The sequence below is a fragment of the Salvelinus alpinus genome, chromosome 22 (genome assembly GCF_045679555.1).
Source record: "Salvelinus alpinus chromosome 22, SLU_Salpinus.1, whole genome shotgun sequence".
NCBI lineage: Eukaryota > Metazoa > Chordata > Actinopteri > Salmoniformes > Salmonidae > Salvelinus > Salvelinus alpinus.
In genome coordinates this window covers 10,917,753-10,931,402 of record NC_092107.1, presented here as the reverse complement: position 1 = coordinate 10,931,402, position 13,650 = coordinate 10,917,753, and the positions used below count along the sequence as shown (strand labels likewise).

The window sequence follows — 13,650 nt, the reverse complement described above, 5'->3', positions numbered from 1 at the left end:
TGCAGCAGTATCCATCCACCAGCACACCTCTGCATGCAGAGATCACAAACCACCCCCGTTCCCATCCCTCCCGCCATCCATCCCCAGTCCCCACTAGGAAACCACTCAACACTAGGGGTGCATCGTTAATGGCACTCTACTCTCGATGTAGGCTCATAGGGCTCTGGACAAAAGTTGTGCACTATATAGGGAATAGGATGCCATTTGGGATGCAGACTGGAACAGCGGGCATTTATAAGTCATATTCTCCAAGAATCAATGGCTATATCATTACTTTCAAAGTCCAAAATGGATGTACCAATCGAGATTGCCCCTTTAACTCTATGGTGGCCACTTCATCACTGAAAACTTACGATGGGAGTTTCTTGCAAGCAATAACAAAAGGTCTACGAATATGTTTACTTTACAGGATGTCTGCAAAGCAATAGTAGCTAACTAATTGTGAACAGTATAATTTGCTGTGGCTGGTGCCAGCCATATCTTTATCTGCGGGAGGCAAATAATACCTTAAACAGAGCCACAATCGATAGCAGCGTGTTTTATATTGATTTAATTGTCCTAAGTAAGAGCCTGCTCCTGTTGTGCTGACAACGAGGCTAAAGTTTGGTCAGCAGATGACGCTTTGATACAAATATGTGCACCGGACACAGATCACCTCGTCAGATGCCTGTGACAAGATGGTTGATCAAAACATGTTCGCCTAGCAACAGGGAAGCATGAGTGTGATGTCATCTGCATCAATTCTCACATTGGAGGCATGAATGCGTTGCCATGCTCATACAAAGCCTACAGCGGTCTCTTGAGGAGCCATCATCAGCATGTATGGACCCTCTCAGTAGCAAGTGGACTGATTATGACGGGTGACTGGGGTTGATTATGACGGGTGACTGGGGTTGATTATGACGGGTGACTGGGGTTGATTATGACGGGTGACGGGTTGATTATGACGGGTGACTGGGGTTGATTATGATGGGTGACTGGGGTTGATTATAATGGGTGACTGGGGTTGCGTCTCAAATGGTACCCTATTCCCTATATAGTGTAAAGGGACACTGTAACGCCCGTCGGAAGGATGAGACCAAGGTGCAGCGTGGTACGTGATCATGCTTCTTTATTAAAACCGAACACCAAACAAAACAACAAAAGAACAACGACCGTCACGTCTTGAAGGCTACACAGAGCTAACAAAAACAACATGCAACAACCTAAGGTGGCAAAACATGCTGCCTAAGTATGATTCCCAATCAGAGACAACGATAGACAGCTGTCCCTGATTGAGAACCATACCTGGCCAAAACATAGAAACACAAATCATAGAAATAAAGAACATAGAATGCTCACCCAAATCACACCCTGACCAAACCAAATAGAGACATAAAAAGGCTCTCTACGGTCAGGGCGTGACAGACGCACAATGGGAATGAGCCTGTGTATGTGTGGTCAAACCAAGCTCAAGCCTGCTGTTCAATTGCCTCAAAATGATGAGGGACACTCATACACAATTCAATACATGTCTCTGTCCTCCATTGGTTTTGTCTGAAGAAAGCCTACTACAGTCATATGAAGTCGGGCCAACATACTAACTTTAATACAGCTATGCTATGCAATGTATCTATACATAGGCTCTGTCTGCCCATGAACTCTGACCACACTGGACAGTTATGTGCATCGCGCCATGCTTAAATAGAAATCCACTTAGTTCCACTGAGGGGCAACACATGATACAGCAGCACAGTCCTACAGTTCTCTCTCATTTGGACAGCAACATTATCATTGTGTAGTTGTCAATGTTCCAAAATCATTGCCCCCATCACTCCCATTGATTTGTAGCTAGTGGTGGCTGAAGTTAGCTGAAGTTTGTAATGGCTGTTTAGAGAAAACAGAACTATGGATTATATGGATGTGCATATTTCCCATTCAAGACGATTCGATACGTATCTAGATGGACTCCGATATGATACTGGAACGACATGTTTTAGTTTGAAACGATTCAGTGTGATGAGAGAACGTTTGTGTGTGGTGTGTAAATGATGGATGTCTATGGTGTATGTACTATGTAAGCACCTGAGCAGAGCCATAAAGGAGACCAGGATTCTACCACCCCACAACCAGATTATGGGGGGCAATGTAGACAGTTTTTTGTCCCCCTACTTGGGTTCTGAAATCACCATCCCCCACTAATGAATTTGTCATTTTTGCAGATTAAGTGTTTGAGCTAGTAATGTATCAATATTTCTTGTTTCTAAATTAGCTATGACATAGCCAATGAAAATATAGCACACCTTTGGATTTCACCCACAATTCAAAATCAAATAGTTTTGACCTTTTGGAAGTTTTTATGGAGTGATCTTCTCTTCTCCTCTTCGGCCATGCAGTGCGCCTCGCACATGTTATTGCTGTCGTCTTTATGAAATGATCAACTTTATCCTGTATATCTAAGAAAGTTACCATATACAATGCATTCAGAAAGTATTCAGACCCCTTGACTTTTTCCACAGTTTGTTACGTTACAGCCTTATCTGGAAATTGATTTAATAATTTCCCCCCCTAATTAATATATACACAATACCCCATAATGACAAAGTGAAAACAGTTTTTTTTTAAATGTTTGCAAATGTATTAAAAATAAAACTTATTATTTACATAAGTATTCAGACACTTTGCTATGAGGCTCAAAATTGAGCTCAGGTGCATTCTGTTTCCATTAATAATCCTTTAGATGTTTCTACAACTTGATTGAAGTCCACCTGTGGTAAATTCAATTGACTGGACATGATTTGGAAAGGCACACACCTGTCTATATAAGGTTCCACAGTTGACAGTGCATGTCAGAGCAAAAACCAAGCCATGATGTCGAAGGAATTGTCCATAGAGCTCCAAGACAGGATTGAGTCGGGCACAGATCTGGGGAAGGGTACCAAAATATTTCTGCAGCATTAAAGGTCCCCAAGAACACAGAAGCCTCCATCATTCTTAAATCGTTAAATGGAAGAAGTTTGGAACCACCAAGACTCTTCCTAGAGGTGGACGTTCGGCCAAACTGAGCAATCGGGGGAGAAGGGCCTTGGACAGGAAGGTGACCAACAACCTGATGGTCACTCTGACAGAGCTCCAGAGTTCCTCTGTGGAGATGGGAGAACCCTCCAGAAGGACAACCATCTCTACAGCACTCCACCAGTCAGGCCTTTATGGTAGAGTGGTCAGACAGAAGCCACTTCTCAGTAAAAGTGACATGACAGCCCACTTGGAGTTTGCCAAAAGACACCTAAAGAACTCTCAGACCATGAGAAACAAGATTATCTGGTCTGATGAAACCAAGATTGAACTCTTTGGCCTGAATGCCAATCGTCACGTCTGGAGGAAACCTGGCACCATCCCTACAGTGAAGCATGGTGGTGGCAGCATCATACTGTGGGGATGGTTTTCAGCTGCAGGGACTGGGAGACTAGTCAGGATCGAGGGAAAGATGAATGGAGCAAAGTACAGAGAGATCCTTGATGAAAATCTGCTCCAATGCTCAGGACCTCAGACTGGGGCGAAGGTTCACCTTCCAACAGGACAACGACACTAAGCACACAGCCAAGACAATAGAGGTGTGGCTTTGGGACAAGTCTCTGAATGTCCTTGAGTGGCCCCACCAGAGCCCAGACTTGAACATGATTGAACATCTCTGGAGAGACCTGAAAATTGCTGTGCAGCGACGCTCCCCATGCAACTTTACTGAGCTTGAGAGGATCTACAGAGAAGAATGGGAGAAACTCAACAATTTCCCCTTTAAATGGCCTTGAAATCACTGGTATGTTTGCAGCAAAATTGTTAATGTTATTCGGGATCCTTGGGTTATTCGGGACCCTAAACCATGACCCTAACCCTGACCCCTACCCCAGTGTTTCCCAAACTCGGTCCTTGGGTCCCCATGGGGTGCACGTTTTAGTTTTTGCCCTAACACTACACAGCTGATTCAAATGATCAAAGCTTGATGATTAGTTGATTATTTTAATCAGCTGTATAGTGCGAGGTCAAAAACCAAAATGTGCACCCCTTGAGGTCCAGAGGACTGAGTTTGGGAAACCCTGTCTTACCCTAACCATAACCTTAACCATTCTAAAATTTCAACTTCAGATGGGGTAGGGACCCCCCCAGGAATCTGGACCTCAGCAGCAAAACCATCATAACATCCCAGACACTATACGCCTCCTAGACCAGTAGAACTCAGAACGAGGTCAAAGGTTAGGCCATTGAATCCTCACACCATCTCACTGGCCAAATGTCCACCAAAACAAGTACACAGGAGTCCACTTCCTGTCACAGTATATTGATTTTAACCTAGTTGTTTAGCCTAGATACTAGCCTAGGTGTTGAGCAAGTTATCAGCTGTGTAGGGAGAGAGCGCAGACAGAGTGCAGGTCAGCATAATATAGTTAATATTGAAACAAAAACCATGACGTTAGGAAGGTTGCATTCAAGCTGATAAATTCTGCTCCTAACCATCACTGTCTCAAATGACATGAAGATTATGGTTCTCTTGATGCCTCTTGATGCTGTTTGTGTCTTGTAAAACTGTGTGACGTCGCATTCTTTTTCGGCCTCGTTGCCAGACAAGACTTTTATTCTCCAAACCGTTTCTCATGACATGCACACAACAGCACTCACCTTCTGTAGGCTGGTCGGGTTGAGTTGATTTTTGTCAATGATCTTTATTGCAACCTGAAACGTCGAGAGACAAATCATTACGATCAGTGATATCAAAACAGTGATATATGAAAGGGCATTTTAATAGATCCCAAAGCTCAAACTCTAAAACAAACCAACAAGCTATAATTCCCCATAAGTGGCTTAACAGCGTGGTTTGTCTCGGTCAAAGTGTGAGTGAGACTAAGACTGTAAATGTATATGGTTCACTACACACTGCTCTCCACATGATCCCATTCCATGTCATTAGGTTGAACTTTTAACAACCCTGTGGAATTATACACCTAAAAATGTGGGCTTTATGGACTAACGCTACATTATGTTTACAACTACACAGGCCTTAAAAGTCATGACAGACTAGAAGAACAAACCCAGTCTTGTTCTTTCCAAAAGATTCTCTAAAACTACAACTACCATCCATCCCTCCCACATGTTCCATGCTCTCACCACAACCAACCTGTCAAATGGCCTATTACAAACCTCATTGGCCGTGTGCACTATTCCTACCAGCCTAACCCCATTCTTCAGTCAAGTACCCACTTCTCTACCCCAGCCTCACCCCTCAGTCTAGCCCATCCACACCATCAGCCCAGTCCAGTCTCACCTCTTTGCCCGTCAAGATGTGCCTGGCCAGCTTGACCTTGGCGAAGTTGCCCTTGCCGATGGTCTTGAGCAGACGGTAGTTGCCGATGTGCGGCTGCTCGTCCGAACATGAGGCGATAGAGTTCCGGCATCGTGCTCCGAGTGATCTGCTCGACCAACCAGTGCTCTTCTCCGAGCGACTCGTCGAGAGAGAGGTATGCTGGGAAAAGAGAAAGGGGTCATAAACAAAATGCAAAATCATCTAGCTGCATCGCATCTTGACATCAATGGTGTGAAATCACATTCTCTGCCAATAGATGATTCTAGAACACATACAAGTGATTTAAGCAGACATCAGCTAAGATATTCTGGTGAACTAGAACCCCCAAATGTCTACACGTCTGAAACTACCAAAGCCAACATTTATAGAGGGCTTAGTGGAATGGAATTGTTAATGTCGAGTGTTGAGTGGCCATGAGTAATTCATCAAGGTCTGTTGTGAAAAACCTGTTAATGCTATTAGAGAAAGCTATTGGGCTGACAGTAAATACTGAGCAGTGCCAAGCTAGCTAACAGGCTAACACATTAACACGTATGGGTTAGCAGTGGCTCATGAGGCCTATGGAAGCCAAGGAAGGCAGCTAATCTCATTCCACCCCACATTGCTGGCATTCTTCACATGCATGCTCCTCTGAGGTCATAAAATAGAGACGGGTGGCATGGTGCACCTCAGCATCTCCTAATCGATCTGCTCTGGAATGCCCGACACCACACTGTAGCGTACGGCGAGCTGCGTTCGCACGCCAACGCGACATGGCGGCTCAACATTCCTCCTACACGGTGCCCTGGCTCGATGGATTACCCATCGCAGCATGTTCCAAGTCAACAAAGCATAAACGGAGAGTTTGGATAACACAATCTATGACAGCATTTGGTTGAATCATTTCAAATCCCTAACGACGTTTAGAGAATAGTTTGGAATAGTCACAGCATGGTGTTCCTGAAGCAACAGTGTCATTTCAGAGAAATTACACTTCCCAACGTAGTATCAATAATGACCTTATGATACAGTGCCAATGCAGGAGCATTAAGAAAAAAGAGAGGGAGGAGAGAAGGGAGAAGTGGAGGGACGAGGTAAAACTATTTTTAATCAACTGAATAATTTAGGCGAGGTGTGGTGAGGGAAGGGAAATGTGGGGCCCCTTATGGAATAGGGCAGGAGAGATGGTGGTTTCTAAGATATGGCCTTTTTCCTTTCCTAGTGACTTTACCGTGACCTTATTTGAAAAGATCACAGTGTTCAAGGTAAAGAGGGGAGGAAAAGTCGCTGAGGAAAGAGGATTGCGTTTGAATGAAATATAAAGCATGAATGAAGTAACATTTTAAGGATTTATTTATCCATATTTATTGAGGAACTCACTACAATGAAGATAATGATGATTTTGTGGTATTTAAATCGTGTTAAGCCAACGCTTCAGAGAACGTCCCGAAATTAGTTTAAACTGTCAAACCACGTCATTATATTTAGGCGGAGTTATGACGACATTAATCAACAACGCTGCCTCTACATGCTTGGCTAAAGAAGGTAGGTAAGGACTGATAGAGCGTCCTTCCCTTGTTCAATACATTTGAAAGCGGTTTTCCTTGCTACCTGTCAAAAACTTCCAGCCTCAAATGACTATTCGAATGCACCCAGAGAGATAAGACGGTGAGATTGAAAAGAGATGCAGGTGGGGTGAGGCCCACGATCTCATCAGTAGCCCTAAGCACAACTAGTTCCCAGCTTCACACCACAGCCATGTGGTAGGCTAGCACAGGGAAGGCATAGTGTATAATAAAGCATACTGTATAACCTTCAGACAGAATAGTGCACCCTAACTCCCAGGAAAGATCCCGCTGCCTGACTGAGACAGTCTTTCTTTAAAATACACGCGCAGAGACACCAACACACACGCGCACAACACACACACGTACACACAGAATACTATCATAAATGTGCAATGCACACGCAAGCGCATAAGCCTTAACCCCAGATCAGCACATCAGGTGAAACAGAGCATTTGGTGCTGCATCAGACTACTCTTGGCAGAGCCCTTTCATCCCCTCCCCATCCCTCTCTCTCTCCCACCCTGCCGCAGTCAGGTTTATCACTCCTCTCATCCACCTGTTCCCATGTCGTGTCCCTCGCTCGTTCGCTCCCACAGGAAAGAGGAGAGCTCCTATTGGGCATCGCCTCCGACCGAGCCCCTATGTCCCGCCTGCATCCCCATCTCACTGGGTGTGACAAGCCCTCAGTTAGCCCCCACTCCTTCATCTCCCCCTCCCCTCCCCCAAAACAAATCAATTAGTCTCCCTTTCCTCTCCACACCCGACCCCGATCCCCTTGTGTCTAGTGTTGCTTACTTCTCTCATTTTCAGCCAACCTCACAATCTGGGTTCTCTTCTCTTCTCACCCCTTTCCATTTGACCCTTTCAAGGAGAGCCCATCGATTCTCACTCTCTCCGTCCAATTGCCACGTCAATGTATTCAGATAGTGGGATGAAGTCTGAGGGCAGAGGGCTGAGTACGAGATGGAGTCGCTGATACATACATAGACAGACTGGGGGGCAAGACTAGAGAGACATGAATGTGTGTTGTAGCAGTTCAACAGAGCAGGGTCACAGACAGGTCTTGGAGGTGAAACTGAACACCACAACAATAAAAACGTGAACAAGAAAAAAACAAGTGACTCTATGCATGTGATTTTTACTTGTTTGTTGCAACAACAATGTTCTGTGTGGGCCATGAGAACCCTGGAGGGCGAAAGCCAGAATAATCAAGTGTGAGAGATTGGATCCGTTTGAGTGTAAACAATAGGGAATGCATAGAATCGCAAATGTTCCACAAAATAACATTCAAGCAGCTGAAATAAATGGAAGGTCCTGCTGGGTCAAACCATAATTAGTCATAGTCAACTATAGAGAAAGAGATACAGGTTATGTCATAGCACGCAACTATAACTACAACAACAGGAGGTGTGATATGATAACACAAGTACACCCAACAAGTATGCCATTCTCTCACTCTCTCTCCACCATCTTCTTGTAAAGGGGTGGCAGGTAACCTAGTGGTTAGAGCATTGGGCCAGTAACTGAAAGGTTGCTAGATCGAATCCCCGAGCTGACAAGGTACAAATCTGTCATTCTGCCCCTGAACAAGGCTCAACCCACTGTTCCTAGGCCATCATTGTAAATAAGAATTTGTTCTTAACTGACTTGCATAGTTAAATAAAGGTTAAATAAATAAATGAAAGGAAGTACAGAGCTGGTAAACAGAGAAAGAATTTCAGGGTCAAGGCTACACCTCCTAAAGAGGAAAGTTGTCATGACCCAGTCATGTAATGGCAGCCTGGAGGCACACTCAGTTTCCTGTGCATCACTGGGTGAGGCCATCCCTGAAATACTAGGTCTGTATGGCAACCTACAAGTTATGTACAAAAGCCTGTAGCATAGGTTAGCATGATTGCTAACCTATATAAGTCATTCTAATAGACTACATGGCAATCTCTACCACTGTAGTCAAATGTGAACCACTTCCGTCTGAGTAAGGCTGGTTTGTGTCTATCTTTGCATTGGATCACATGACTGGTGTGCGGCAAAACAACAGGAGGGTTGAGGATGGGTCAAGGTTACAACATCCTGTCCTTACACAATGGCCTCCCCCCCATGACTTCCTCTCTCTGCCTGTGATGACAGTTTTTCAGGCTGGATATGTCCATAGAGTAGAATCTCACTGTAGGCTCAATAAAAATATGATGGTATAGGAAGTGTTACCAATGACAAAATCTATGTCCCTTGTACAAATGTGGATAGTTGGAATGTCTCTGTTCATAAATGTCTGATACATAGCCTAGCTAGCACCCATCTAACAGGAAGTTGTGACCGTAGCCAGCGTCACTTACTGTCCTGAAGAGCACATGACATGCCACACTGTCACATGTCATACAACTGTGCAGTGTTTCCTAGACTGGTTGACAAGGAAATCCAGCTTGGTTAAAAAACAGAGTGTGAATAAGACAGCGTCCAAAACATATTATCCCAATAGAACCAACATTAGGCTACTTTATTCATTTGCACCAAGCTACTAGCTACATTCGGACAGATCTTTTGCTATGTCGTGCAGAGGTCAGACTCTGAGCTGGTAAACTGTAGTTTCTTCTGCCAGTATCAATCCTCTTCAATCACTTTTAGCTCTACAGCAGTTACATTTCAGTACATTTTCAAATAAAACTTGCTTTGCTGTTAATCCAGAGCGTTTACTGAACTTTTGGTAAATCCTGTTGTGTTGGTTGAGGGCAGATTAGTTTGCAGCAATGACCTAACATGCTCTATTCTTTGGGAGTCCCAGACAGTCTGCTCAGCTGCCTGCCTGTGAATTCTACAGCATGACTCATGACTGAATGAACTCTCCTCAGTCAGTCCAGTCGGTAAACTACCACTGGGGTTTTTACCAAAACCATGAGCAACACAGCTGAGAAGCCACTGGGGATAATGGCTTCAGAACACTAGAGACACAGCCACTGCAGCCGGTGTGGTTCACAGCACAAGTCTCACCTTGGTGTCAAACAAAACCTTGAAATGTAAAGACCATATGCTTATGGCAAAGAACAATACAGGAGGAAAGGTCCATCCCCTCAGGGCTTGGAACCTAACCAATACAATGTTAGAAGAAGAACCGAAGACGTGGATGTCGATTAAGGCAGCCCCCCACACCTCTCTGATTCAGAGGGGTTGGGTTAAATGCGGAAGACAAATTTCAGTTGTAGGCATTCAGTCGTACAACTGACTAGGTATCCCCCTTTCCTTTCCCTAAAGCTATCGTCAGGATCATTCAATCCTAAGTATATCTCAGCAAACGAAGAGGTGAGAAGTCTTTCCTAAAGGTATTTGTATGAGCAGAAGAGAATGCGGGTCAAACTTGAGTAACTTAACAATCTGCCTCTAAGAGTGCCTGAAGCTTTCTCGTTCAGTACTTCTTCAACAAATATGTTCTAGAACAAAATGGCCTTACACAGACAGACAGACAGACAGAGAGAGTGTATCTCGCTTTCAAAGCAGGAAATGTTCCATCTCTCATAGGATAAGCCTCTATACAAACTAAGCGAATAACAGATACAAATCTGGTCATGTTGTATTAGTAACAGGTTTGGGGAGTTGCACTCACTGTCATTTAACCCATTAATTAAGAGTGACAGGACAGACTCCCTCCTTCCTTTGAAGTTAATTTGTATCATTGCAACACATCTAATAATCCCCCACACTCATAGGCATGTGCTAGTGCACACAAACACACATCACCAAATGCAGATGAAAGGAGGGAACTGAACTCTACCAGCAAGCACTACTGCTTATTTATGTTGCTTTATTTATTCCTGTGTCGGATATCCCTCTCTCTTTCTCTCATCCTCTAGTGGACACAGAAACAGGGCGCCATGGCTCTCTGGTTTCACACACATACGACACACAAACCAAACACACACGAGTTCTCAGTCAGGTTCTCTAATCGATGTATCTTAGAAGCCTGAAATGAATTTAACTGATGCTCTTATCCAAAGTCACTTACTGCACAGCCTATACAGTTCATCTATACGGCACTGCCATTTAAACAGCCTAAACACCAGCAAGAACACAGGAGCACTGGCTCAGAGAAACAGGACCATTAGTCTTCAATAGGAAAGTTAATTTTACTACAGTGTGCAACGTGTGAAACCAGAACATTACAAACTGCTTTCACTAGACTGGCCTAACACTGTAAGCCTACCATATCGCTTAGCTTTTGCAATTGTGCTCTGGTCATAACCCCACACAGGAGGCACATACCTATCTGACTTTCTGCTGAAGACCCAAACATTCTTGATTGTGTACAGGACCTCGCTTAGTTTCATACATGAACAAGGCAGATGGCCCATGGGCAACTCAAGCACAGATTAAAAAGTAATGAATGGTTCCATAGGGTCTGCTGGGGCTAAGTAGCAGGACTAAGAGATACAGCGGAGATATAGCGTCATTAACTGCCCTAGATTAGCCTGTAGAGCAGATTCACTGTCTCAGTCTCCCTCTGTTTACATACACTCTCACAGTGGCTAGACAGAAGAGGTTTGCATAATCTGCTAGATCATTTTTTCGCAATTGACACTTCTGCTTCCATTTCCCTCTCCACTTCATCATTTTTTTGTTGTTGTACTTATTACCCCTTTTTCTCCCCAATTTCGTGAAATCCAATTGGTAGTTACAGTGTTGTCCCATCGCTGAAACTCCCGTACGGACTTGGGAGAGGCGAAGGTCGAGAGCCATGCGTCCACCAAAAAACACGGCCCTGCCAAGCCGCACTGCTTCTTGACACACTGCTCACTTAACCCAGAAGCCAGCCGCACCAATGCGTCGGAGGAAACACCATACAACTGGAGACCGAAATCAGCGTGCATGCGCCCGGGCGCGATGGGACAAGGACATCCCGGCCGGTCAAACCATCCCCTAACCGGGACGAAACTGGGACAATAGTACGCCGCCTCATGGGTCTCCCGGTCGCGGCCGTCTGAGACACAGCCTGAGATCGAATGCAGGTCTGTAGTGATGCCTCTAGCAGTGCGATGCAGTGCCTTAGACCGCTGCACCACTCGGGAGGCCCCTCCACTTCACTTTTGCAGAATCTCTGTGCAGTGCTGTGACATGTCATGCGACGTTTCCAACATCAACAGACGCTCCACGCCGAGGCCAGGGGAGGACGAGCAGTCATGCGACGTGTCATGCGACGTTTCCAACATCAACAGACGCTCCACGCCGAGGCCAGGGGAGGACGAGCCTAGCTAGTGAAACTAGCTAGGCTTATATAAACAGGATAGATCCTACCACATTCTATGAGTCCACTATAATTTGTTGTATGAAACTAGGCATGAAATGAAACTAGGACTCATGACTACCATCTACTGCAGGGATCATCAACTAGATTCAGCCGCGGGCCAATTTTTGCTTGAGCGGATGGTCAGGGGGCCGGAACATAATAAAATAAATATTTTTTGACTGCAAATTGACCACAAGAAGCCTCAACAGATATAATATTTGATTAAAACATAATAATTTCAAACCTGGATTACATTTGGGAACATTGTCCGACGTAGGGTGCCGTCTTTCGGATGGGACGTTAAAACAGGTGTCCTGATTCTATGGTCATTAAAGATGGCTCTTACTGTAAGAGTAGGGGTTTTCACCCCAGTGTTCATGGCCACCTACTCACCCCCCTCATTCCTAATAGGTATATATATCACTCCTCACCTCTCCACCTGATAGCTGATGTGTGGTGAGCGTTGTCACAAAAATGGTCGGCGTTCATCACTGAGGTGGGTGCTACACATTTCCCCCCTCAGTTGGTAGAAAAGTGCTATATAAATCCAATCAATTATTATTATTGGTATACGATCAAATATGTCTCTATTATGCATGGGAATACTTGGGAAAAGATTTCCAAAATTAAAATCACTTGGGAGCTGATTTCCTGGTGTTTTACAGTCTGTTATATCCAACAATGAAAATGTGAAACAAATAACGAGTAGCGGTCGAACACAGGAGTGGAATGCTCTAGCGCAGCCTAGTCGCTCTGGAAAGCGACAGTAGGCCCAGGTGAAACAGATGTCTTATGCATCGCTATGTAATCCACTCAGCTAGGGCTGGGCAATATGGACAAAATATCACATCACAATATGTTTCACGGTATGGCGGTATCTTAAGTTTCTGAATATTACAAGATCTTAATAAGTTCTCTAAGTAGTGAATGACTCTAGAAAGGCCACACATTGTTTCGAAGTGATTTTATTGGTCTTTCTTGGTTCTGGTTCTTTTCTTGGTTTCTTGGTTCTTTTATTGGTCTTTCTTGGTTTTATACTCAACCAAACTAGGACAACATTGACAGTGAAATAGTCAAATTTGGAGAACTTTGCATTTATTTAGTATTGTTTCAAAATACCTTTATAGACGGTATTGTAAAAATCCATACCGGTATACTAGTCTCCACGATATACAGTATCGCCCAGCCCTTTACTCAGCCCTATAGACACACAGGTAAAGTGACACCAGAGTGCAGCGGTTACGTAACAGTGCAGGGAGCTGTGTGCTAATGTTCTTGAAGCAATTCAAATAGACTCCTGTCCTGACAGCTTTCCAAATAAACCAGTTCAACACAACCAAAAACTGGCCTGATACTTAGGCTTACTTGGTCATATAAATGGGAGTAAATCAAGTTCATTTCTACTAGAAGATAGTCATCTTTACCAAGATGAGCAGGTCATGTATAGCCCACCATTGATACGAGGTTCTGTTCAATGCAATTCAACAGACTGTGAA

The 13,650-nt window shown here is 44.3% G+C and overlaps 1 protein-coding gene across 4 annotated transcripts in view; it reads right to left on the bottom strand.

Moving 5' to 3' along the window:
- LOC139549718 (MAP/microtubule affinity-regulating kinase 4-like) overlaps positions 1-13,650 on the bottom strand; it is a 56,331-nt gene that overhangs the window by 32,178 nt on the left and 10,503 nt on the right. For all 4 annotated transcript variants that reach the window (XM_071360414.1, XM_071360416.1, XM_071360415.1 and 1 more), the window contains exons 2-3: positions 5,297-5,494; positions 4,654-4,707 (exon numbers count right to left, since the gene is read on the bottom strand). In XM_071360414.1, coding sequence (XP_071216515.1) covers positions 4,654-4,707; positions 5,297-5,494 — 252 coding nt within the window. The remainder of the gene's footprint in view (positions 1-4,653; positions 4,708-5,296; positions 5,495-13,650) is intronic.